The sequence below is a fragment of the Oryctolagus cuniculus genome, chromosome 5, assembly GCF_964237555.1.
Source record: "Oryctolagus cuniculus chromosome 5, mOryCun1.1, whole genome shotgun sequence".
Taxonomy (NCBI): domain Eukaryota; kingdom Metazoa; phylum Chordata; class Mammalia; order Lagomorpha; family Leporidae; genus Oryctolagus; species Oryctolagus cuniculus.
The window spans coordinates 92,146,582-92,170,072 of NC_091436.1; the positions used below are offsets into that span (position 1 = coordinate 92,146,582).

Sequence of the window (23,491 nt, forward strand, 5' to 3'; positions counted from 1 at the left end):
TCAGTGTCAGGGTGTAGAGGAAGGAGCATTTTATATTATCACAATCTGCTGCAGGGACTTTAAAATCGGTCCAGGAAAGAAACATAGGAATGTAGCCAGTAAGAGAGCAAACTAATCCTAAGAGTACAGGTACGAATCAGGATTTGTTTAAACGATGGAACAACTATAACTGAGGACAATACAAGTATGGATTTTGAAGTATTAGTCACAGCAAGACAATATTTAAAACTTAAGTATTTAGATCCATTTAAAAGAACAGCTGTGAATTATGCCTTTTTTAGCTAAGAATTTTGGTAAATACAAATAGGTTCTTTGTACAATTTGAAATATAAAGTTATCTTCAATGGTGAAGAGCATTAATTGATCCTCTGAAGACCTGAAACAGAAAAGCATGGCTCTGCTCTGCAAGTGGATCAAGTAGTGACGATAAAGTCCGGGATCGGTGCTGTGGCACAATAGACCAAGCGTCCCTGTGGCGCCTGCATCCCATATGGGCACCAGTTCGTGTCCCAGCTGCTCCTCTTCCAATCCAGCTCTCTGCTATTGCCTGGGAAAGTGTGGAAGATGGCCCAAGAGCCTGTGTCCCTACACCTGAGCGGGAGACCCAGAAGAAGCTCCTGGCCCCTGGCTTCAGATCAGTCCAGCTCCAGCCATTGTCATTTAGGGAGTGAACCAGTGGATGGAAGACCTCTCTCTCAATCTCTCTCTCTCTCTCTCTCTCTCTCTCTAACTCTGCCTTTCAAATAAATAAATAAACCTCAAAAAAAAAGTCATTTCTTTCACTTAACTGTAAAGAAAAGAATCAAGCATTCAACATTTACTCAATCAAATGCACATTTTCAGACATTTCTGTAAATCAAAATGAAATCTTAAAACTTACATTGAAAGATTTGAAAAATCAAAACAATTACAAACTAGATGACTTCTTATAGCTTCAAGTAAGTACTGGCTGTAACTTACCTTAATTTTCATAAATATTTAATCAAATTGAACTAGCAATAGTTAATGTCTATTTTAAACTTAACTATATCTGGTGAGCTGCAAATTCATTCATGAGAGGAGATAATGGCCTTTATGAAACACACCAGGTTCTAGTCCTGGGTTGAGGTGCTGGATTCTGTCCAGGTCGCTCCTCTTCCAGGCCAGCTCTCTGCTGTGGCCCCGGAGTGCAGTGGAGGATGGGCCAAGTGCTTGGGCCCTGCACCCGCATGGGAGACCAGGAGAAGCACCTGGCTCCTGGCTTCAGATCAGCACAGTGCGCCAGCAGCAGCGGCAATTAGGGGGTGAACCAACAATAAAAGGAAGACCTTTCTCTCTCTCACTGTCCACTCTGCCTGTCCAAAAAATAAATAAATAAATAAACTTATATATACATTTAGTTACACTAAATTACCAAAATAAAATTGAAATCGGAAAAGTGTGGCCCCTTAAATTTCCCTAGAAATGCTATCTGGGGTGCCACATGTGCTACCGGAATTTGGGGTGCCATACAATTTCACCACGGGCTTATTACTAAATCCCCAATATTAATAAGCTCAATAGGGTTCTTGCCTAATATTTAGAGAAGAATTCTAAATACCAGCACAGATGAATGAGGCAGCATGGTACATTTTAAGCTTTTATTTAGTGAGAAAGATGCATAGGAGAGTGAGAGTTTTACTTAAGAGAGAGAGGTGTTGGCAGGCGCCGTGGCTCACTAGGCTAATCCTCCGCCTTGCGGCGCCGGCACACCAGGTTCTAGTCCCGGTCAGGGCGCTGGATTCTGTCCCGGTTGCCCCTCCTCCAGGCCAACTCTCTGCTGTGGCCAGGGAGTGCAGTGGAGGATGGCCCAAGTGCTTGGGCCCTGCACCCATGGGAGACCAGGAGAAGCACCTGGCTCCTGGCTTCGGATCAGCGCGGTACGCCAGCTACAGCGCGCCGGCCGTGGCGGCCATTGGAGGGTGAACCAATGGCAAAAGGAAGACCTTTCTCCCTGTCTCTCTCACTGTCCACTCTGCCTGTCAAAAATAAAAATTAAAAAAAAGGGCTTTAAAAAAAAAAAGAGGGAGAGAGAGGTCAATATGGGTTCATACCAAGCACCAGGAACCAGCCACATGGAAGAGCATCTAGGCCTGTATCTGGGCCAGGAAGCCTAGAGCACATGGCCCAAAGGCCATGCGCCCTGGAGGTGCAGGGCTACAGCAAGCCACCTCCTGACAAGAGGCCAGGGAAGAAGAGCCTCCCAGGGCCACACAGTTCCTGGCTTTTAACCCACTTCCAAAGGGAGTGGTTAATTAACCTGATTGGCTGGTGGGCACCCGGGTGTGGCCAGGTGGGGGAATGAGGCCACACAGGGGCGTGGCAAAGGTCTTCCAGTTCACAAATCTAAGTATTTTAGCCTGTATGTCTGCCTACTTCAAATGAATTTTCATCACCAACTTTACTGACTACAAATGGGTATGTCAAACTGAGAAATTTTGTTTTATTTTCGGATACCCAAACCCAATCTATTACTGATTCTAAGTATGGTGCTGATAAAACATGGCTAACATTTCTTGGCAAATTTAATTTGCACCTTCACTTTTGTCAAGAGAACTGGCTGGGACATGGATACATTTATTCTCTGTTGTCTGTCTCTCATTTATAAAAGTTTAAATAATTTTACTGCAGACTGAAATTTTTTAAAACAATGTTGGACATTTAAATATATATTATGTGTATTACAATGCAAATATATATGCATATATATTTGCAATATATATATATTACAATACAAAAGACTACTTCACATCAGATATGGAAATGAAATAAATTATAATTTTCTATTAGCATACAAGTAGATTTTCAAGGATAATTACAGCTGTATGGAAACAACTCCTTAGGTGCTAAACTATTCAAAGGTGCCAAATCACAGAAATTGCTGTAAGTTTCTAAAGAAAGGAATATGTTCCACCAGAGAATCTATTTTGCTAAATCAATGGTCTATTCAGTATATTTTTGGTAAATATATTTTTTTTGAGAGTTAGTTACAGACAGTGAGAAGGAGAAAGAGAGAATGGTCTTCATTCTGTTGGTTCGCTCCCGAGATGGCCACAATGGCCGGAGCTGTGGCAATCCGAAGCCAGGGGCCAGGTGCCTCCTCCTGGTCTCCCATGCGGGTGCAGGGCCCAAGAACCTGGGCCATCCTCCACTGCCTTCCCAAGCCATAGCAGAGAGCTGGATTGGAAGAGAGGCAGCTGGGACTAGAACCAGCGCCCATATAGGATGCCGGCACCACAGGCGGAGGATTAACCTACTGCACCACGGCGCTGGCCCCAGGTAAATATATCTTGAAAAAATTATGTATGAATTCTAAACTTTTTACACCAAAGTATGCACCCTGTTAAGTATATTTCTTTAATAAAAATAGTTAAATATTTATTTAAAAGGCAGAGTTAAATAGAGAGAGAAGAGAGAAAGAGAGAGATACAATCCCCAAATGGCTGCAATGGACAGGGGCTGTACCAGGCCAAAGCCAGGAGCCAGAAGCCAGGAGCTTTATCCAGGTCTCCTACATGAGTGCAAGGACCCAGGCATTTGGGCCATCTTCTGCTGTGCAGAAGCATTGGCAGGGAACTAGATCAGAAGTGAAGCAGCCAGGATTCTCGTAAGTACCTATATGGAATGATAGAATCTCAGGTGGTGGCTTAACCCGGTGTGCCACAACACTGGACCTGATAAATATCTCAGACTCAGTAGGGAATAATGAGAGGGAAGAATCTCCCCCAGTTTACTCAAAGGAAATAGCCTTTGTGGAAAGGAGTGGAAGAACAAAGATGAAGCACAACAGCACATAATACCTGTCCCTGTATTTAAACTCGACAAGCACAGAACTGAAATCATCTTTGAGGTCAACAAACTGGACTTGTGATGTGTAATGGGCAGCAGTTTAATCTAGCAGCTTTTGAGATGAGAAATTCTCACAAAGGGGTGTTTCATAAAGTTCATGGAAAAATAGAATTAAAATATTCATATAGAAATATACATACAGAAATAAAATATACATATATACACATGCAAAAAAGTAATGAAATCCATGCATAGGAGGGTCTCCAAAAGGTTAATAGAACAGATACATTATAAAAAACTATATATGGACTCCCAAATTTTTTGTACCAGATTCAATATATCTTTTATTTCCATTTTTTTCCTGCAAACTTTTTGAAATAACTTGCCTTTACAAAATAAACCAGCAAGAAAAGCACTCTTTGAAATAAATTATTAACATCTCAATGCTTGGAGTCAAACAACTTCCTTAAATTATTTATTGAGTACCCACTTAAAACAGTCACAGTTCTAGGCACTGTGCGTATAGAAAGGAGTGAGCCAGATACAGTCCTGGGGAAAGAAGGCGAGAAAACAACAAGAAGAGGCAGTAAAACAGAGGGAGATGATGGTGGAAAGCTGGAGGTGAGGGGAAACATGAGATGAGGCATCAGGGAACCAGACTTTCTAAGGAGAAAGGTTACTGCAGAATCCACATATTCTTTTTTTTTTTTTTTTTTTTTTGACAGGCAGAGTGGACAGTGAAAGAGAGAGACAGGGAGAAAGGTCTTCCGTTGCCGCAGAATCCACATATTCTTTTAAATGCATTTGCCTCATATTTTCAACTCATGATCAAGCACTGTTACAATATTACCTAGCAGATTGAGGACATCCCCATGCAAACATTTCAGCAGCGTCAATTATTCCCATCCTACTGGCAGAGCAGTTTGCTTTGATTGAATGGAAAGGACAGGAATGGTCTTGGGACACAAGAGGCTAACCAGAGGTTACAAGGAAGAGAGAGAAATGGGAGGAAGACTTGGTGTAAATGTAGTTTTGAATTCAAGAGGGACTACTTCCAACTGAAAAAGTACTACGGATTGCGTGAGAGAAACTGGGACACTTAGCATTATCCAGAGATACGGAATGTGGATGAGTACATTTTTTGACTGGCTACATCCAGAAAGATTTCAAAAAGAATAATGGTCTTGCATTGTAAAGGTAATACCAAAAGAAGGGGAGGACATATGCAGTGAGTCCAATTAATTATGCCAAACTGAAACAGGATGAATTGTTTCAAAGTCAACTTTGAGAGCCAATGGATTTTTTTCATTAAAAACAACTAGAAATTAAAAGACTGAACATGCCATGTAGGAAGACATCTAATTAAAATAAAACTATTAATTACTATAAAAGTGAAATATATACACAGAAAGTAAAGAAATGATTAGCAATAAAATACAAAGCTTTAATAAAAGTCTTACTTTACAAGTTTCTTTCCCTATGTCTAGATATATGTCTGTATGAGGATACTTCAAAAATGAAATTAAAAGGTAAGCTTATTTATTTATTTACTTTTTTTTGACAGGCAGAGTAGACAGTGAGAGAGACAAACAGAAAGGTCTTCCTTTACCGTTGGTTCACCCCACAGTGGCCGCTGCAGCCGGCACACTGATCCGAAGCCAGGAGCCATGTGCTTCCTCCTGGTCTCCCATTGGGTGCAGGGCCCAAGGACTTGGGCCATCCTCCACTGCACTCCCGGGCCGCAGCAGAGAGCTGGACTGGAAGAGGAGCGACCGGGACAGAATCCGGTGCCCCGACCGGGACTAGAACCCAGTGTGCCGGCGCCACAGGCAGAGGATTAGCCTATTGAGCCACAGTGTCGGCCCTAGCATTCTTGCATCACAGTATATATACACTTTGAAGAGTCTTTACACACATTCCCAACTGATTTACTGAAGATGAATCAATTTCTACAATCACTTCTATTCAGTACAAAATATAATTAATTTTCAGGGGATGAAAATGAGACTATTAGTTTTAATTAGCACTTTATCCATAAGTAGCATATGTTTCATGTTTGCTGGTCAACAATAGGACAAAAAATAATCCACTTCTGATCTTTTAAATAAATGTTTTATTATTTCCTTTATAGATATCTAAGAAGGCTTAATACGGTACACATGTTAATAATTTGTTATGTATTCCAACATAGTCTGACTTGTAACTCTCCTTTTACTATGCTTGTTTCAGTCATACAAAAAATTCTCATTATATGCCATTATATGCAAATATATTAATGTGACACCATGATCATATCTGTTAGTTTTATATTTTTTGCTTAAAAACTTTTTATCCATCCCAATATTATTTTTTTTACATTTTTCTTTTAGGTTTTGTGGGTTTTTAAAAATTTTTGGTTGATATATAATAATTGCACATATTTATGAATTACTGTGAATACCTTGATCCATGTAGAGGATGTGTAATGGTCAAGTGAGTGGGATAAGTTTTTCCATCACTTCAAATATTTATTATTCCCTTGTGTTGGGAACATCCAAAATCCTCTCTTCTAGTCATAAGCAGTAAATTATTAGCTATAGTCACCCTACCGAGCTAGAGAACACTAAAACACATTCATCTTTTCTAACTGTATTTTGGTACCCGTTACTTATCCTGTCTCTGGATGCTCTCTCCGCTACTCTTCCCAGCCTCTGCTGACCTCTGTTCTACCCTAATCCTATGAGATCAACTTTTCTGGCTTTCACATGTAAGTAAGATCATATAGTATTTGTTTTTTCTGTCCTTGACTTATTTCATACAATATTATGGCCTCAAAACTCATCCAGGTTATAACAAATGAGAGGATTCCATTCTTTGTTACAACTGGATAATATTCCATGTGTATATATACCACATTTTATTTGTCCATTCATCTGCCAATGGATCTCTTAGTTGATTCCATGCCTTGGAATTCTATGCATTGGCTCTTGTGAATAGTGCTGCAACAAACATGTGAGTTTATTATAGATGGGCTGGAGGGAGAAGGAAATGGATGGGAATGGAAATGAGGTAGCAAGGACAGGAGAAAGGAAAGGAAGATGTCACAGAGGTCTTCAAGTTGAGAAAATGGCATATTACACTGAGTGAATAACATTAAGAGAGAAAGCCTTTTTTTCTCCAACTATAGTAGTCCCCTTTGTCTGTGGAAGATATATTGCAAGACACCCCACACGGAACCTAAAACTGCAAATAATACAAAAGCTTATATAGATAGATATATAGATAGATAGACATACAGATATACAATGTTTTCCCTAAACATTCATACCTGTGATAAAGTTTAATTTAGAAATTAGGCACAGCAAGAGATTAACAAAGATAACTAATAATAAAATAGAATAAATATAATAATGAACTATAATAAAATCTCCAGAATCTCTGTTCTTGTGCTTTGGGATTATTATTAAGTAAAATTAGTTATTGGAACATAATCAGTGTAATAACACCAACAGTTGATCTGATAACTGAGATGTCTAGTAAGTGACTAACAGGTGCATAGTATGTACAGAATAGATAGATTGGACAAAGGAATGATTTATCTACAAGGTATCTCAGGATACCTTGAGATTTCATCATGCTCCTCAGATCAGCATGGACCTAAACTTATGAATTTCTTATATCAGTGATTTTTCATCTAGTATTTTCAGACTTCAGTTGACCACAAGTAACTGAAATCATGCAAGGCAAAACCAAAGAAATGGGGGACTGCTGTACTTTATTCCTCTCCTTTTTTAAAAAGGTTGCCTGAAACAGTAGTCTATATTCATGGATCAAGACTTCATTACTACTTGTTCTCCAGCTCAAATACAATCTGGCTCCCATCGTGGCCACTCCTCTGCTTTCATCAGAGTCACCAATGTCTTCCAGATGATACATCCAAGGTACAACCATCAGGTTTTCGCTGCCATACACTCTGGAAGCACTTAACACTGTCAGCATGTACTCCATGGTGAAACTCTCCCTGGTGGTCTTTTGTAATGGCTCTCTCTGACTCCCTTCTCTCTAGACACTCCATCTCACCTTCTGCAAAGTCCTTCCTTTCTCGTCTCTCACTGCTTCTCTCCTCTAAATGCTGATGAACAAAAATGCATAATAGACTTCTGGTTGCTTTATTTTTGCAAAATGTTTTGTATCACTGACAAAATTTTGCTTCAAATTGAGAGTACAAAACTGGAGTCAACTGTCCATCAAATTACTACTCTGATAGTTTTCTTTGGTGACTGTTAATTTATCAACAAGATTTTAATTAGACATATTTTTACACAATTTTAAAAACTCAAGACCATTTAGGACCATTCCCTGTCTTCTTCAGATTGATGCCTAAATGGAGTACTTGTAAATTAGGTAGTTTATAAGGGGAAAAAAATCCTTCTGTATAAAACAATGAGAAAAGCAAAATCCCTTTACTTGAAACTTACGAAACTTTCCTTTTACACCGTGATTCATGTAAGGCCCCATAAAAACCATTTCAAACTATCAGAATCTGGTTACCTTAAAAATATATGTTGGTATGTAAAACTTCTGAGTTCTAATTCTAAGAAAAGAGACCGCACAGAAAGGATGGAACAATGGTATGGAAACTTACCATCCTCTCCAATTGGACGCTTTATTGCAGACTTATTGCTTCCATGTGTTTAAAAAAAAAAAAAAAAAAAACCTCAAACCTTTAAGCCAACCACAATCCCTAAAATTTTGGCACTCTTATTAAGCATTGAATCCAGACGAAAAAAAAAGTTTTTATTATCACAATTCTATCACAGTCAAGACTAATTTCATCATTATGGGAATGTGTCAGAAATTAATAATAAAGGTTGGTTTCTCCAATGCATGAAGAAATTATGCTATTTAAAGCTGCTAAACTACCTTAAAATGTTCGGTCTTAATATTTAAATAAATAAAATACATGTGTTGAATGAACACTGCATTCTAGAACATATAATATAAATTAATTTGAGGGAATATTAAAATAAATGAGGTTAACACTTTTTGCGCAGTAAAGACTACTTTTTGAAAAACTTGTTTACATAAACCCGAGAAACAAGATCACCACAAAAAATCAATTTACATAATTTTCTGAAGCAGTAAAACCTTTGCTCAAACTACACAATGCCAAGGTCAATGAATTGCCTGAATTCTGTTGTCTTTGCACTCTCCCATAAATCACAGGACTTCAAGAAGCACTTCAGGTTTCAGTACATGTTGAATGAAAGAAAAGAAGGAAGAAGTTCCCTGACCCAAAGTGAGAACAGATGGGAATGTAAAATTAGATAGGAAGAGACAGTGAAGCTTTGGATGCAGGAACCAAAAATCTGCCCCAGAGGGGGCCAAGCATACCAAACCTCAGCCTGTTCTCCCTCCCAGTTAAATTCCAAATTAAATCCAATAGAAATGCAAAACAACTCTTAGTTGTGCCATTTTATATTTCCATAACCCTTGATTTCCATATAAATATTATGAAGAAACTTAATAAGTGTAAGTAAAAACAATTTCATGTCTAATCAATATAGTCTCCTAATTACCTTTTTGTGAGTTTAACACTTCAAACTCTTAACAATAAATTCTTTTAAATAATAAAGCAAACGACTTTATGAAAAACCCAAAGGCATGAATAAACTTAACATATGGACACTAAACTCCTTGTTTGATTAAAGAGCCATTTGTCACAGGTGGAATAATTACATAAAAATATAATGAACATATTTTCTGTTGTTCTACTCATATTTTAGCTGTATAACAAAAGATAATCTTTTAATAGTAATGCCAATAATACAGCACTAATAATACTTCCTATTAAAAGTTCCTTTGTTTGAGACATACATTCAGACAGCACAGTGTAATTTTTCTGTATAAAAATATCAATTGCAAACTTAAAAATATTCATTCTCTATAGTACATTGTGTTCAACAATGTTATTTTTAATTTGAGTAATAACTTTAAATTTGAATTTAAAATATTCCAAAATTTTAGGTGTTCAGATTTTAATGTACTTGAAAACAGTAATTTTATTAATAATTATTCTCTCTTAAGATTAATTTTATAGAATTAATCCTGAGGTTTTAAGTAGCTAGGAGATATCTTCCACAAAATAGTGCTGTGGAGCAAAATTTTTATTTACACACTTGCACATAAAATTAACCCACATTGTTGCAATCAGTCAATATTTTAATCAACAGTACTCAAATTTATAGATCTTTCTCATCGAGAATTTTAAACTTCTTTCCCAAAGTGACAATAGAATTCCTCTGTGTACATTTTGCTTGCCATACCCGAAAGTTAACTTTAATACCTTACACCTGTTTTATCTTTTTTACTCTTACAAAGTATACACAACAAAAAAAATATAGAAACATGAGCCAATCCCAGTGGTGAAATCAACCACACCTCACACTTAAGTGATTTCATTTTAAAACAACCCAAGGTGCTGGTAATTTGATCCAGGTTTCAGCTGTAATATGAACCGAAGCCTTTCATGGAGAACAAGCTAAGTATGCTATGTTTCATTTAGTTGTGTATGTGCATGGAAAATTACTGAAAAGTATGTTTTATTACTCAGATTACTCAAAATAATATGCAAACATTACTACTGGAAAAGAAAAAAATTTAAGCATCTAGTTTTCTTTTTTATCAATAAAAGTCATCACAGTAAAACATTTGGAGATACCATGCTCATTAAATTTTATCCAAGTTCATTTTCTGCACTTTCTATTTGTGCCAAAAAAAAAATTGAATACAGCAAAATTGACAGTGTATAGTTTCAAATTAATCACCATATTAATAAATCTAAATTCTAATTACCCAAGATATTAAATGCAGATCTAGAAACTTCACAGTATTGCCTTAATTTATTTTGTGGTTAGCTGGCTGAATGACTTTATTATGGAAAACAGAGTGCATTTATAATAAATCCAAAACTTCTATCTTCCTCTTGGGGGACAGCGGATTTTCAATAAAGAGTACACACGTACACACTTAACATTTAGTCAAGACTCCTGTCCTGGAATCAGATCTTATACTATCTTATAAAGCCAAAGCACTGGGGAGGACTCTCATCTCTAATAGGACTCTCATCTCCAATGGTTTAGAATAAGGTTCCTCAAACTACAGACTGCAGACACCTGAGCTACATGCTTGGGCCTCTGAGAGTGTTATAGGATGTCTTGTTTTGCTTTTTTGTGTTTTGATTTTTTAGGGGGGTGTCTTTGTATCATGATATAAAAGTGATTATAGTTTCAAAATCTTATTGACAACTTTTACTAGCAATTATAATAAGCTAATTTCAGGATCTGATTTGTATATTCTGACTATGCTTTTTGGTGTTATCCAGGTTTCTTCGTGACTGTATTTAACTCTTAAAATACAGTTTTTCAAACAGTGATTCACTAAAGTACTCTGGAACCTAAGAGGCATTTTCCCATTAAGGTGAGTTCACATATCATTCAAAATCAAGCTACTCTAGATTAGATTATCTAAGTCTTTTCCACTTTGAAAAATGTTATATCCTATTGTAGTCTACCAATAAATTATGGAGATTAAACTTAAAAAGCATACTTAGAGAAAGCAAACACCACAAAATAAGTCATAATTTCTAATCCCACCTGTGCTCTACTACATTTTCCTTTTGCAACTACATGCAAGTGAAACTTCTGAGATAAGAGTAAGTTGTCAGCATATAAAACCAAAGAGGGCTGTGGAAGTTTCTATTAGCATCAGCCACTATGATTTTAAATTGTTTAGTAAACAACATATTAAGTAGGAGTCAGAAAATCCAGTTTCTTTTTTCCAGTTTGGCCTTTTGGTTTGAAATATAATCTTGATATTATAGTGATATATTCTTGCTACCTCCATTTTTTAAGTTAGTTCATTATGCTACTCAATGAATAAAATGCAAAATAAACTCTTGGTACTCATGTTATATAATGAGAAGCAGTATGCTTCAAATTGTTATCTATATAATAAATAGAAAAAATCTATAAAACTCAATTACTTGCTTTTTCAAATTTTCTTAATACCTTTATATATTGTAAAAAAGTGTAATTTTAACTGAATGTAATTATGAGTTATTTTAATCTGGTATTTAAAATATTTCTGATTACATTTATTTAATCTAATTCGAAGATATAGTTTTGCCAGTTAGCATTTATTTTATTGGCAAAAAAAATCATTGTTTACCAGCTACAAGTTGAAAAAAAATCATTACTTATATAATTTTAAGCCATATACTCTTACAGGAATTCTCTACTCATCTTAACAATTAAAGCATAATATAGCACCAGTAAAAAGAAGTAAAATGTTTGCAAACTACAAAGATATTCTGAATTTTAAATGCATGTATCTTACATTTTAAAGGTATTAAATTCTTAATTTAAACAGTTAGGAACAATGAAATTTTTAAAAGTTACTTTATGCATCTTTATTAACAAATGTCAATACAATTTTTAAATAAAAATCCTCCAGAAATATATCTACAGAATTTTTTCCTGATATGCAGCATCTTAAGTGGACATTTTTAGATATAAATATTTTAGAATAATTTCTAAAGCATTGCCATAGCAAAATATAATTTGATTAAACTAATAAATTACTTATAATTTGATTTTTTGACTTTTCACAGATGTATTTTTGAAAGGTGAAATCTAAGATTGATGTCATCATCAATCTGTTTTATAATACCTTAAAGTTTTGTTTAAAAAAAACTATCAGATTGAAATTACAAGATTTTTCTTTCTCTGCTAACCTAGCAAACACAACTGAAGTTACTTTATTAAACGTATTTCAAACTTTCTTCTTCCCATAAAGAATTTTTTTTAGCTTTTATTAATTTACATTTTCTTTTCCAGATGATGTGATAAGACCATTAACTAAAGGACAGTGAAGCAGAATTGGAAAGGAAAAACTACATTTCCAAAATATGCAGACTTTTATATACCACCATCAATAATTTTTTTCTTCTGGAATAGGCATGTGCAATTACACCAGTGTTGGAATCCCTGCCCACAACGACTCTACCTGAACTGTAGAGCTGATTTCTGATGCAAAGCCACCTGTCAAAGGAGCTTCATGACTGATTAGCAGTCGTCCTGTTTTGATCACAGACTGAAAGAGAAAAGAAAAACCTGATGTTGGAGAAAATAGGCATTTCAAGCATACAATTTAATTCAGCAATAAAAAATAAATTACTCCGATTCAATACATTAGATAAAAATCAGTAATTCGATTTTATGCCAAAAATTCTTTTTAAACTGCATAGTCACCTGAATTTTGTACTGTTAAAAATTTTTTTCAATATAGTTCACATTCCCAGTGCAAAAGAAAAATTAGATTGTAATTCTATATGTGCAATTAAAAATTCATGGCCATTAATATATTTTTCTGTGGAAAATGAATTACTGAATTTCATATTTTACCTCAATATCAATTATTTCCTTCATATTATTTTAAGAATGAAAGTGCTTTCTCGTTCACTTTGAGGAATACACATATAAATAACAGCTCTCATAAATGTTGCTTGTAGAAAACACAGAAATAGCTCATAAAAGCTGTAGCAAAGGAAAAGTACAGCTACTACACATTTGAGGAAACCCAGCAGCAAGAAACCACTACTAAAATAAAAGGGTTATGACCTTTGTTGTTAATGAACACTGAAATATGGCTAATGACCGTAACTCTGTTTTACTGTGGAAAGTGTCACAAACAATAAGGATATGTTCGTGACAGTTTTTCACTGTGCTGGTTCACACTCTGCATAACACACTTTGCCCAAGAATAAATCAGAAAGTATAGCTTTGATACCATAACAGGATGCCAGCTGTGTTGGGAGGTAAAAATCATTCAAATCAACAGCAAGTTATTGCTTAAAATACACTGGACAATTATGTTACAAAAGAGAAGTAGTAATTTCTTAAAATTTCTAACAATTTGTTATCCCTTTTCTTAAAAACTATTTTTGTTAGTTTGTAAATATTTTTATGAATGCATGGTTTTACCCAAATTCATTCACTATTCTAAACAGAATTTTAAAAGTGTGTAGGAATTTCACCAGTAGAAGCAAAACACTGAGATATGGTCATTATCTGTGGCAAAAATAGGCTATTATATCCACTAAATAATGAGTGACTAAACACCATAAAATTTTATGAACACTTTATGGATATCACCCCACTACCAATGAAATGCTAACCAATTTTGAAATATTAGTAATTTAGTGTTCTACAAATCTGATGAATTATGCAATTTGTAAAAATCACAAATTAAATTTCAATGTACCTAGACATAAATATGAGACAAAAATATTCCAAAATTAGAAAAAGAAATTTTCAAAGCGTTCTCTTAACAGTGTTCTAAGGATGACCAACTACAAAAGCAGATTCTGACAATCAGTCCTTACAGCTCTAAAACCCAGAATTCGGCCAACGTAGAAGGGTCTAACGGGGACATAGCCAAAATCCATCTAAAAGCATCTTAAATTCCTGGCAGGAAGAAATGAGGGATTTCTATATAAAAAAATGTTGGTGTTACCCTAAAGCCCCATATAATGAATTGCTCCTTTTTTCTGAGCCCAGGTGTATACGGGATCATATCACAACACTTTAGAACAATTCTTGCAAGAAGCAAGGAGAGCAGATGGTCCAGGCTTCTGTAGCCTGTTGAGTGGAGGGGAAAACAAAGCACAGGTGGACCTAAACCCATGGGGTTCATGCAACACAGTGTGTAAGCACAGGAATGCTGGAAACCTTCTGAGAGTCCTTTGGTAGAGGAATAGCTACAATCAAGGGGACTTCAAGAAGGTTTGTAGGAAAATAGAAGTAAAAGACAAGTTTATTTTGATTCAAACAAGCCTGAAATTCATGCACAGTTGTTTTTAATAAATATATTTCTCGTGAACATTTTGAAGATCCTTCATAGGCATGGAGTTCAAAAAACTGCACCACAGTAAACTTATTTCTTAATTGTACTTTCCAGAAACAGTTTAAAGTACTCTTGTAGACCACTACACATCAACACGGAGAGTACTATGCAGCCACAAAAAAGAATAAGGACATGGAAAGATGCTTATGGAAAGCTAACTAGTGAAGTAAGCAAGTTGCAGGCAATATAACCTCATTCATGTGAAAACAGTCACCACAGACAGTGGGTGCACATCAGGAAACATATCTTTTTAAGCCTACATATCTTTATGAGCCTACATATATAACAATCTGGAAAGATTCATTCCAAACTACCAAACATTGTTTTTCCTGAGGAATGACAGTGAGGGAATTATGAAGAAGATACTTACACTTTTTGTTTTGTATATTTTGAATTATTGGAAACCTTCTAAATAGGTTTAAAATAAATAAAAATAATGGAAAAGCTCCTGAATTTATTTTGAAGTTAACAAATACAAGTTATATTGCAGTCACAATATTCTCAAAACAAAACAAACATTTGTTATATTTTAGAACTATCCTCAGAAACAAAGGAATCCTGATTCCCAAACTCTGGCAGCAAACAGCATATTGAAAACAAAAGGAGACTTTCTTTCTATGCTGCACGTAGTATCATATTCCGTTCATCATTTGACCCACAAGCCCTTGCATGCTCAACTAAATGAGAAAATAAATGCTGGTATCGGAGATGATTTTGATCTTCAAAACTTCTGTATGTGCATTACATAAAATTACATGTTCTCAGGAGCAGGCATTTTCACACAATGGGTTAAGCTGCCACTTGGGATGCTCACATCCCACATGGAGTGCCAGTTCAAGTCCCAGCTACTCCACTTCTCATCCAGCTGCCTGCAAATGCACCTGAGAAGAAGCAAAAAATGATGACCCATGAACTTTGGTCCCCTCCACCCACATGGGAGACCTGAATGTATTTCCTGGCTTCTGACTTCAGCTTGGCCCAACCTCAGTTGTTGCAGGCATCAGTTGAACCAGCTGATAGAAATTCTCTCATTCTCTCTGTCTCTCCCTCTCTCTCTTTCTCTCACTCGCTCTCTCTCTCTCCCCCCCTCCTTTATCCCTCCTTATACCTATGCCTTTCAATAACCCCCTAAAAAATAATAAAAATGTGTTCTCAGATGAGAACATGAAGGCAATTCCAGAAATTTCTAAAACACCAACAATTAGTGCATAGGTATGATGGAAACTAATCACACTCTGAGCTTGTGTATGTTGCCAGTGTACACCACATGTAAAAGATATATAGTGTGGCAAGAAGAGAGGAGTCAGAAGTAACTGTCATAACCACATACAATGACTGCCACAGGGATTGCTGTATGCTAGGCTCTAAGCTATTTCATTTTACATTCATTACTTCATTAAAGTTGAAAGCCATTCAATTCCATTTTTCAGTCCTAAAATTAATGTTCAAAATCTAAAAAGTATAAAAATGTATAAAATGAAATTATGCCAAATTTTTGAAAACGACATTTAGAAGTAACACCAAATTCTCATTTACACTCTCCAAGAATTACCATTACACTTAGTGAAATAAGCCTGTCCCAAAAAGACAGATAGCATATATTTTCCCAGATCTGGGGTAACTAATAGAGTACCTAAAATGTAATATATTGGAGTGAATGGACATTTTGAGATTTGATGATTATTTACATCCTTTGTCTCTTCTGTTTTCTTCATATATTTGTTGAATTTTTTACTTAGTGTAGGGTTAACCTTATGAGTATTAATAAACTGAAAATAGATCTTTGTAAAAATTAAGAGTGGGAATAGAGGAGGGAGGAGATAGAGGGTGGAGTATGGGCGGGAGGGTTCCTAAATCTGTATGTGTTCCTAAATCTGTATATTATAATATATGAATTACATGGAACTTACATAACTTAAATAAAATTTCAAAAATAATTAGCATATATTCAAATGTTGGAATATAGTTCAATCATTTTGTGGGGAATCATAGGACTTAATTTGGTACATCATTTTTATCACTTGCAATTTAAATACACCAAAATTGCCAAAAACTGCTTTTCTATACCATTATGAAAATTATTAACAGTTTGTTAATATTGTGAAAATGAGATCATTACAAATATGTAAACCTGAAGAGAATGTTACCCTTTTTATTCTCTGGGTTCAGTTATTCTGATTAAACTACATATTTTTATCATCTTTAACACACTTTTGTTGTTTGTACATGTAGGCAAAATAATATACAATTGTCAGGAAAATTTCCTAATCAAATTTATCATTTTGATATACTTAGAGAGTAAAAATTCATATGATATTTTTCAATGGAGATAGCCACTAACCATTCTAAAATAAATAACTTCAGATATAAATAATAATAGTATTTTAGAATTCAGGTCTTCTTCTGAGATTAATATATTTCTTCCCTTGAAAATACATAAAAGTATTTAAACAACTTTTCAATATGAACATCTCAAAGCCAGGAAAGATCACATAAGGCTGGATTTTCCAGTATCTGCTTCTCCAACTTTTTACCACTAAGAACTGCTCCTGGATCCTGGCAAGCCAGATGGAGCACCAGTGAGTTAGAGGTGACAAATGGCACCAGCCAAACCTAAGCCAATTAAAGATTAGGACTATGTGTCTTCTACCACAAAACCAAGGGGCTTTGTTCTCTGTAAAGGCATTAGAAGATTTGTCAAGAAAACTTTAAAAACAGTCCTAAAAGCCTAGGATGTTTCTCACCATTTCAATGTTTCAACCCTTCACTACAGACTATCATAAAAGGAGTAATCAGATCTCAACACTGAGCACACAACATTGCCAACAACAGACACACCATGACATCCCTGCTCCGGTGGAATCTCAGAAAGCACTTGTTTAGTCACTCTGTGACTTCCCCACCGCCCATTTTCTAACCACTTGTCTTGATTCATGGCCATGAGTTAAAGTTACCCATGCAGGATGTCCAGCACAATACTCTGAACATGATAGACACTCAAAAAAAATTAACTAGATAGAAACCTATTTTAAAATGGTTTCAACATTATACATGTCCTCTTTTAATTTCTGCTATTGTTTTCTTAGCAAAATGCATTTTAAGATCTTATAATAGTACACTTCAGCATATCCCAGAATAACTTAATTATGAAATATGACTCCAAATTGATGATATTTTCATGTACCTTAAACAATAAGATACTTGAGGAATACAGAGTTGCTAAGTTATTCTCCATTAAAATGATTGCACAGACTTTGGCTGCCCAAACATTGGACATGTGTTTTAGTGAATGCAGACTTTAAAGATTTTAACACAATCCAACCAGCAAAACTGCTAAGCTGTCATTTCAAGAGAAAATGATACAGACAGGCAGACCATTAAGTTTGCATATGCCTGAAAGTGTAACAGTGACATTCAAAAAAGACATAATAGATGTGTGTGTGTGTGTGTAATTTCTTAGTGAAACTCTATAGCAAGACTTTCTCCCTCAGACAATTCAACCTTACCAACATCAAGTTCAGCAGCCTACTCTGCCTGTTGATAAAGCAAAAAAATCACATTTTGGAATAGGCAATTTATAACACTTTTAACCTTTTCTATCCTGAATATAAAGCTAATGAAAAGCAAGAGAAACATCACAGCTGGCCTTAACCAGTACCTCATATATATAATACATAACTTTAACTACAACTAATGGTAAAATCATAATATGTAGCTTTCTTAATCAAGAATATATTAATTAGTAATCATTTATACACTTAGAATCACTCAGAACAAAGTTTTGATGACCTTCAAAAATCAATGCAAATGATACACTGTTAGATATATTTTTGACAGTCTTTCATGTTTAGAAGCCTAGTGCTTCTGACAGTTGGCCAGGAAAACATCACAACTAATCATAGGCTAACAACTGTATTAATATATGCCTAGTAACTACTATTAATCAGCATGACCTCCACACACAACTGGACCATTGGCTGATATCCCACTGGAGAAATACCAGTGCTAAAAGAGAAAGAACAGTCATGAGTTCCAGAGGAAGTTCTGAAAAGTCCATTTTGGCAAGGATGTTGCTGGTGGAGTTACAAATATTTTAGTATTGTAGGAAAGTGGTGTAAACTGAGAAAAACTAAATCCTCAGGGCCTTATCGCCCATGTGGAAAAAGTAGGTAAAGGAGCAGACAGAACACAAAGAGAATTGAATAAAATCACAAGTTGAAGAGTAAGAGTAAGCAAATACTACTGATAAAATATTTAATAAATAAATAATAAATAAATGTTTGGGAAATTCTCAGACATCCTCGCTGATTCACTCTTTCTTCTATTATTTCTACAACCAAGGCTGAAAGACTGAAGATACTAGGGAAAAAGAAACACTTTTTCAAAATTAAAATTTGATATCTTTTGAAAATTATTTCAGAATATTTCAGATAAACACATTCCTGCCAATCAACCTTATCGTTATTGCTTCTTATCTCATGGCCCCACTATGCTCCAGGCATGTCAGGCCACTGGCTACTCTGTGAAGGTGAGCCAGGCTTTTCTGCCTGATTTTCTTCTCAAAACTGCCAAGCACACATCCCTCCCTCAAGACCCATCCCCTAGAGTCCCTCCTCCCTGGTCCCCCTAGTCAGCTGGGCTTTTCTTATTTTAAATCCCATGATACTATTCTGTCTTTTTGTTTATCCTATTACCTATATTCTAGCTACTATTTTCCTAATACAATTTGAGGTAGCTAACAATGAAAAGATATTTTATGGAACTAGAAACCAGGTACAAGCCTCAGAATCAAGTAATAGGTCAAGGCAGCGTACAAGGCTTGGGAATGTTAGTCATTTACCTCACAGCAAGCCCTGTGAAGATTTATGTTACTACTGCCTCCAATCTCATTCTAAATTACCAGTCTGAAGACAGGGGCTCAGTGTTACTTATATCTACTATGGTCCATAGCATAAGAAAAAATATTAAACTGCACAAATTATGCTCATTTTGTTATCCTGGAAAAGATGTATGGTGATATATACAGTGGAAATGCTTCTAAACATCCTTTTTTTTTTTTTTTTTGGCTTTCTTTTGGGGAATATTCTTTTCCACAGTGAGAGAATCTCAGTTTTCTAACAGCCTCTAAACCATTCAAGAGCATGAAATTCACAAGGAGAGAATATTCTGCAACTGACTAGAATTTCTAATACAGAGTGCATAAATGCTCAATAAATGTTGTTTATATTGATATCAAAAGACAAAGCATTATGCACAATGATTTACATACATCTCTCTCAAGTCTCAAAGTTCCTGATGGCTTCAATCTCTTAGAAGGGACTAATAATTCTATAAAGGACTCAGAAAGGGAAACAGTATATCTAAGCTCTAATCATTCTAATTCTGACAGAGGCTTACCTTGGGTCAACACTTTAGGTAGGGAGTTAACAATTCAAAACATGTCTGTTTCTGTGCCATTTTTAATTTGTAGCATTAATGTGTAGCATTTGATGTGTAGCAAATACACAGAGATAGTATTGAACATAAATTTTCCTTTCCTATTGACAAAAGACCACTAAGATAATAAAGGTATTATATTAGAGAAGTGAACATTTATTTGATATGTAGCTAAACTTGAGTAAATATTAAATGTTAATAAATAAATATTAAATAAATAAATCAAACCTTTTCATGTGCACTCTGAGAAACATAACCACATCTCAGAAACACATAATGTTACTCTACCAAAACAATTTCTGAGGTGAAGTAGCCATTTCTTAAGTTATTTTCATATCTTTAGTCTTAGCATTTTGTTATTCATTGTTTGGCAGGATTAAAATATCTTCATAAACTTGTACCTACTAACCACCTCCACACTTTCAACCTCTTTTTCTGAAGATAACATGTTAAAACATGTGGATATTAATAATGCTGTGTTCCATATCACAGAATTCTAGAAAACTGTTAAAAACTATATTAAAGTCAAGCCATACTTTTGATACACAACAAAGGTGCTGCATTTTCTAAATCATTATTCTTAGAACTACTCAGGCTCTTCCAGAAATTTTCTTTGGAGTTTGCATTAACAGGAAGCATTTGGAAGTAGCACTTAACGAAAGCCTTGTAGAAATATGTTTACACTCTTCTAACAAATAAAAAGTGTAAGTACCATGTCTACCACAGAGCATTTGGTAAACTCAGAAACTGACCCAACTATAAAGACCATTGGCAGTATATTCTTCCATGTTTAATATTCATTAAATCACTCAATTTACCTTACTTTAATTTTATCATGGTACTACATATATATGTACATACATATACATATAAACAGTTTCCAGTTTATCATTTGAGCTATGATTATGAGCTGACAGAAAAATCCCATTCCGATAGCTTTGCTTTGCAAGGTGGCCGGCTCGTAACAAATCTCCCCAGCCAGATGAATCAATTAATTATACAGGGCATGGGGGTTAAAGGTTGAGGCGGGTCTGATCCTCATTGGTTGACCTTAAGGCACCTGCGGGGACCTTGACAAGGCCTTTTCATTCCTGGAAGTGTGGATAGGGACTCTCCATTCCCGGAAGTGTGGGCCTTCTCTCCTGAGGATCCCAAAGCTATCAATCCAACCTTTTGATGATAGGAAAAGGGGAGACGATGAGTCTCTCTGGCTACTTCCTGCTGATCGGGGACGTCGTCTACAGGGGCATCTGCTCGGGGTATCTTGGGGCTCTGCAGAGACAGGCATGTATAGATGCAGAAGCATCTGACTGACTGCTACTCTAGAGGCTTCCTGGATTCAATCTTTTATGAGCTTAAGAGCACAAGAAGCGATCATTACAATTATCCCTACAGTTTTCTCCCACACAGAAACATAAAGTGAAAAATACTGTTGAGTACCAGTTATAGCATTAAATCTCAATGTACAGCACACTAAGGACAAAGATCCTACATGAGGAGTAAGTGCACAGAGACTCCTGTTGTTGACTTAACAATTTGACACTCTTGTTTATGGCATCAGTAATCACCCTAGGCTCTTGTCATGAGCTGCCAAGGCTATGGAACCCCCCTGAGTTCACTGACTCTGATCATATTTAGACAAGGCCATGGTCAAAGTGGAAGTTCTCTCCTCCCTTCAGAGAAAGGTATCTCCTTCTTTGATGACCCGTTCTTTCCACTGGGATCTCACTCGCAGAGATCTTTCATTTAGGTACCCTCCCCCCCCAGAGTGTCTTGGCTTTCCATGCCTGAAATACTCTCATGGGCTTTTCAGCCGGATCCGCATGCCTTAAGGGCTGATTCTGAGGCCAGAGTGCTGTTTAGGACATCTGCCATTCTATGGGTCTGCTGTGTATCTCACTTCCCACGTTGGATCGTTCTCTCCCTTTTTGATTCTATCAGCTAGTATTTGCAGACACTAGTCTTGTTTCTGTGATCCCTTTGGTTCTTAGTCCTATCATTATGATCAATTGTGAACAGAAATTGATCACTTGGACTAGTGAGATGGCATTGGTACATGCCACATTGATGGGATTGAATTGGAATCCCCTGGCATGTTTCTAACTCTACTGTTTGAGGTAAGTCAGCTTGAGCATGTCCCGAATTGCACATCTCTTCCCTCTCTTATTCCCACTCTTATATTTAACAGTGATCACTTTTCAGTTAAGTTTCAGCACTTAAGAAGAATTGTGTATTGATTACAATATTCAACCAAAGGTATTAAGTAGAACAAACAAAAAAAATACTAAGAGGGATAACATATCAAGTTGCTCATCAACAGTCAGGGTGAAGGCTGATCAAGTCACCGTTTCTCATAGTGTTCATTTCATTTTAACAGGTTTCCGTTTTGGTGCTCAGTTAGTTGTCACCTATCAAGGAGAACAAGTGGTATTTGTCCCTTTGGGATTGGCTTATTACACTCAGCATAATGTTTTCCAAATTCCTAACAGGGATCACTTTTCAGTTAAAATTTAAACACCTAAGAATAATTGTGTGTTAATTACAGAGTTCAACCAATGGTACTAGAACAAAAAAAAAAAAATACTAAAATGGATAAAGTATTACATTGTACATCAACCGTCAGGACAAGAGCTGATCAAGTCACTGTTTCTCATAGTGTCCATGTCAATTCATCTAACTTAATAAACTAGTCTTTTTGAAGACTGGAAATAAAATCCTTTCAGAATATGTTATTCCATAATATATAATCAAATCTTTGTATGTCACAAAGTCCTCTTTCCTTAAAATCTTCATATTCTGGTTTCTTCACCGTCCTTCTTTACGAGAATCAAGGGGAATTTTTTTAACATCATCAATGTTATAAATCAGATTGATTATTCAAGACAGTACTCCTCTGAAAAATCTTCATTGGTAAATTAGTGAATCACAGTCTCAAAGATGGTTGATGAATGGCAATAGCACCTGTGAGCCACTACTCCCTACAACTCCACACTCTACAACTTTCTGAACCTCCTACCTTTGCTCCTATTGTATCATACTTAATTAGGAAAGAAATAATGCCAACTAAGAAACATTAGTATAAATGAGAAAATCATTTTATTTCAGTATATGTGTGATTTCTCAATTAACTTTTAATGTATAAATTCTACAAGTCATCAATTAATTTCAAAAACTGTCTTCAGCCATTCACATGTGCTAATACTAGGGGGAAAAGATGAATTAACCAAGCTGTCTAAAGGGTTATAATTTGCTTTGCCACAATGTCCTAGGGCAAAGTACATCCAAGAAGGAAAGAAATTAATTC

General features: G+C 35.7%; 1 protein-coding gene across 1 annotated transcript in view; it reads right to left on the reverse strand.

Moving 5' to 3' along the window:
• Window positions 1-23,491, reverse strand: part of BCKDHB (branched chain keto acid dehydrogenase E1 subunit beta) — a 273,092-nt gene that overhangs the window by 50,810 nt on the left and 198,791 nt on the right. Inside the window, exon 9 of the mRNA XM_002714546.5 lies at window positions 12,853-12,939. Coding sequence (XP_002714592.1) covers window positions 12,853-12,939 — 87 coding nt within the window. The remainder of the gene's footprint in view (window positions 1-12,852; window positions 12,940-23,491) is intronic.